The sequence below is a fragment of the Phytophthora infestans genome, genomic scaffold, assembly GCF_000142945.1.
Source record: "Phytophthora infestans T30-4 supercont1.209 genomic scaffold, whole genome shotgun sequence".
Lineage (NCBI taxonomy): Eukaryota > Oomycota > Peronosporomycetes > Peronosporales > Peronosporaceae > Phytophthora > Phytophthora infestans.
This window is the reverse complement of record NW_003303550.1, coordinates 118,915-123,958: the sequence shown is the minus strand read 5'-3', so window position 1 is coordinate 123,958 and position 5,044 is coordinate 118,915. Positions and strand designations below refer to the sequence as shown.

Here is a 5,044-nt window from a genome sequence, read left to right as displayed (position 1 = left end):
AGAAGAGTTAGAACGATGGATTTCAGAACCTGTTGCAATGAATAGCGACGACAAAAATGGAGCTGAGCACATCCTTACGTTTCGGAGTCGCCAAACGAGCAGCAGCTACCAGTTTCTCCCCACGGTTGCTCGTATAATATTCGCTGTCCCAACATCATCGGCACAGATCGAGAGAGATTTTGGAGTCAGTGGTATGATGGTTACTAGTCAGCGAGCGTCCATCTCAGCAATGAACATTGATATGTGTTCATTTCTTAACTGGAACAGGGAGGTTATCGATGTTACGCAATGCCCTCGACTTTGAGGAGACGAAGATCGAGCTAATATCCCGTCGAATGTGCTGGTGCCATTAGAGGAATATTACAATTATTTGAACATCACAGTTGAGTGGGAAAATGTCATGGCAACTTGCTTTTCCGAGAATATTGAGGTTGAAGACGATTGATTCAGATGTATCTTACATGTTTTTCATTTCTCCAATACACACACACTATTTGCCAATTCGCTATGTAAATGTCTCGTCCATATTTGATACATGCCCAGTAGAAATAATCAATGACGTACTTGCTTGAAGCCTTTGCTATCGGAGACTGGGGCACTACCGTGTCCACGGACTCGCGCTGCACGCGCTCTGAAACGTGCGAAAACTTTGATATTGTTGCCGAGGATGTCGCGTTCAGGCTCATGAACACGCAAGTGGGCAACGCTGACGTTAAACCGAAGGCCATTCTCATCACCTTCCACGTCTAGAGGACAGCTTTCAGCACCAAAGATTACCATGACTCGCGTTTCACTTCCACCTTCGATGGCACGTTCGACGGCGACAAGTTGGCTGGAACTTTCTTCATCAGCGTATGAGTAGCCTCGACTACGGTCATGCCGATTACATTTGCTCGCGTGTGACAGTAGCCAAATACAGCAACTTAAACAAGCTCATCACGGCTCTGGAGAACAAATTGAATTGGCATCAGGTCTACACGAGTCCCAGCGACCACTGGGTGCTCAAGGACCACGTCTACGTCTGCACGACCGAAGCCAAGGACTCCAGCGGCGTCAGCATTGACATCATCAGCTTCGACTCGGGTGATAGCGACGTCCACGCTGCCCAGCAGGTGTGTTGCCCGTGCGGCTACTCGGAGGGCGGCGCCGACTTCTGCGTTGGCGGAGACACTGACTACGACACGTGTATTGCCACGGTTACCCAGATTTGGCAGTCAGGGACTAATCGTTATGACCTGGCTTGGTCAAAATGGGGTTTAAACAAGAGTTTTCGGCTAATCGGCCATTGAAAAAGCCACGGCCATTGGATTATATTATTATAGAGGTTTAAGATGATAATTTATTCTCATCTAATAAGCATCTTGACGCGAACACACTGGCGTTGTGACGTCGGCCTGTGATTTATTATATATATATACATGTATTAGATATGAATAAACGCATCGTACTTAGTGAGTTTGGCACTAAAATCGTGGGTTGAAACGACTTATTTAATTCTTTCGACATTCGTACTACACTTCTTCCTGTACGGACTGACGCTTTACTCGATGTCAAAGACGCACGTTTTGATGATCTTCTCGACGTCGATTATGTCACTCTTGATGAGCATTCGCAGTGTCTTTTGCAAACAGCCAGCCATGACCCCATCAAGATGCGCCCCTTGTATCCAAACGGAGTCGGGGGCTTTTCGTAGCGCCTTGTTACGACATGACTCGACACACATTAGGACTCGGTCAAACACAGCTCTTCCTGTCGCTTCCAACGATCAAGATTGCACACTCGTCTCCGAGTCAGCATACAGCGGGAGAACACCTAGGCTTCACAGGTTGTGCGCTTCTTCATCGCATGAGAACTTGAGTAGAATTGCTGACAATGACTTGATAGACTGCGCACGGACAACAGAAGACGAGTCTGTACCGCGCGCATAAATGTCAAATTGGTCTTTCTTGGATGATGCGTGAACCGTGTCGCCTGCGTGGGCCCTCAGAAGCGCTTCGAGAGCGCGCACCGCAGCTCTTCGAACGAACGTCTTCACGTTCTTCAAACACCCACGGAACAAGTCAGCGAGACGCTGCATCAGTGGCGTTTCCTTGAGGGCTATGTATAGCCCGTCATCGCTCCCGACGCGTACAAAAGACTCTGCAACGATCTCGCAATCGGCTCTGCTCCTTTCATCGGCGATGATTACACATTTGAAGATGCAACATGATGCCGCATCAGCGTTAAGCTTCCGTGGAGGCGGCTCTCGTTACTGCTCCAACTAGCCTTGTTTAAAGGGCTAGTATAAGTATCAAATGCATCGATAGTACTTCTGAGTCGGAAGTTGTGATACATGTCATTGCTGAAACACTACCGCGGATAATGTAGTCGAACGAAATGAACTATTGATGTGATTTGGTCAAGAGCGGAGACGGATCGAGTTAAATGAGTGAGGCGAGATGAATCACTTTCGCAACATGGCTTCTCGTCGTAATGCTGCATACCTTGCTCGAATCCGTAATTCCACACCACGCTGTGCAGCCCTGCGAGCCTCAAGCAAATTTAGTCTGCTTAAAGCTGCTTGATTCAATGATTGTTGTGCTCGGCCATGCCAGCGCGGTGACGATGAATTATTCTCAGCATAGTTAGCTTGCTGAAATTGTGCTACTGACTCTTGGGACTCGCTCATGCCACCCGATAGTTATTGAGTGCCATGTTGCGTGTCAGGTAGTGGTCTTGCTCCTCGTTTTGGTGAATTTACTACTGCATCAGGAATCTCGAGTTGTCTCGTCTCTAATGACATCGGTGCTTGGGTCTCGCTAGCAACTGATACATATTGAGAAGATTCAGTGATAGTTGCAACGGGTGTAATTTGCCATGGATCGTGCCACTTGTCCAAGCCGAGAATGATTGACGTCAGGTGCTCGTTGACTTCTTTTTTTGTCTGTTGCATGGCTCGTTCGATTCTACTTTTAAACAGCTCCTGTTTTGTGTGTAAGCCGGCCGTTTCCACCGCTGCCTTGTCCAGTTTTGCACTTATAGCAGCGAGAGAGTTCTGGTTCTTAGATTCTATATCACGGAGGTGCTGGGCTTGCGCTTCCAAAAGCTTTTGTTGAAGCTGGTCTTGAAGTGAGTCGTTGCGCCGTTCCAAGCTCAACTTTACCAAAGTCTCAACGCGTTGAGGTAACTCGGCCTGGGTACTTTTGAAGCGATTGCCGAAGTCACGAAGTTGCGTGTCTGTTTGTTGTTGCATCTCTCCAATTCGTTGGTCCTGTTTCGATTGAATTCTGCTTTCTATTAAGCGATAGTTCGTTTCGATTCGTTTCTGCGTAGTTTGAAGCTGCAGCTGCAGTTGGTGAGCGATATCAGCGGATTGCTGTCTTGCTTCCGAGCGAAGAGATTGGGTAGCGCTATCGATTTTTTTTTGAAGCCGGGTTTCGATATCGGATATTTGGCTGTCTGTGTATATACGCGCGTTGTTCTCTGTGTCTTCCATACGAGTGTCCACATGGGTAGCATATGCTCTTATATCTGCTTCTATCAAATTATTGGCCTGTGTGAGCCTGTTTTCCAGATCGGCCATTAATGATGTACTTGTCGATGCCTGCTCAAGAAACGTTGTCGCAATTTGAGCTTTCAATTGCTCCGACAACTCTGATATCTGCGATTCTTGTACTATTGTCAGTTGTTTATGACGCTCGTGAGATGCCGTCTCAGCCTTCTCCAACGCAACTTGAAGTGAGTTCTGCAGATGCAGCGTTTCAGCTTTCGCTCTTAAGCAAATCTCTTCATGAGACTGATTTAGCTGCGCTTGTAATTGCTGCTCAATTCTGCTCTCTGAGGCTTCGGTAGCTTGAGCTAGCTGGTGGTCGCTGTAAGCGACCATCTGGTTCATGCGGCCTTCTATGTGTCTTTCGTGCTCGATTGCACGATTTCGGGTCTCTATTAGCGCGTGTTCATAGACTTTTTCTTGATATGCGCCCCCTTCTAAACTTACCATTTCTTTTTGTACAACTACTTGGCGCCTGTGCTGGTTTCCATCGATCTCTTCTTCAATTTTGAGCTGACAGCGCCGTTGCACAGGCTGGCCGGATACATGCAAAGACTCAAGCTCGTCGATCTCCATTATCTCTTGTCCTCTTTCAGCATCTTGCTCTGCATGGGATGTTTGGCGCGACGGGCTGCTGCACGCGTTAGCATCTTATAGCCTATCTCGTGGCTGTATCAAACTTTAAAGACCCTTTGGAGCCAAAGGGTATCCCTTCCATCTAAAGCCGCACGGATTCGGCTTGTAGCTGCCGCACACAACTGACCAATGGTGTCATGAGAAATCGAACCTTTGAAGGTTGCATGAACTGGTTCTGAGCCGACGGTTGAAGTTCTGCTGTCTCAAGTGGGATGGTGTCCGAACCCCCTTCCGGATCCGATAATGATGACATCCGTGTATGCCGACGGCAGTGTTTTTAAATCAAAATCGACCAAATATTGCGGGATCATAACCTTCACCTATCTAAACAAGAGAGTAGCGCATGCTACTGAACTTGTAACATGCGCTCTAGGGATGTTCTGGCCTTGTCGGCAACCTCAGTCGGAACGTAAATCTGCGGCTGCATCGTTTCGAGACATTTGACCAGCTTCTTCAGGTTGTTAACTTTCATATTCGGGCAGACCAAAAATTTGGTTGCAAAGATAAATTCCTTGTCTGGGCTGTCCAGACGCAGCTGATAGCCTGTTCCGTCCTCCGTACCGACAATAAACTGTTTGGCCGAAGAGTTTTTGCAGTAGTCTAGGATCGCTGTTGTGCTTCCGACGAAATCGCCCATCGCGACTACTTCAGGACGGCATTCCGGGTGTACAACAAACTCGGCATCCGGGTATTTTGCTTTCATCTCTACCACATGTTTGACTGTAAGCATGTCATGGGTATTGCAGTAGCCTTCCCAGATGATCATCTTTTTGTCGGTGTGCTGCTGGACGTAATGACCGAGATTTTTATCCGGTACCCAAATGATTTCCTCCGCGTCAAGCGACTGAATGACTTTGACGGCATTGGAGGAGGTGCAGC

General features: G+C 47.7%; 1 protein-coding gene across 1 annotated transcript; it reads right to left on the bottom strand.

The window, feature by feature from the left end:
- Positions 1-1,819: 1,819 nt before the first annotated feature.
- Positions 1,820-4,408, bottom strand: PITG_20131 (uncharacterized protein; the record flags this gene model as incomplete). Its single annotated transcript, XM_002895266.2, has 4 exons — positions 1,820-2,038; positions 2,484-2,522; positions 2,993-3,325; positions 3,977-4,160. Coding segments are annotated over 4 exons (775 nt in total), but the record flags the coding sequence as incomplete, so codon positions are not given.
- Positions 4,409-5,044: the final 636 nt, after the last annotated feature.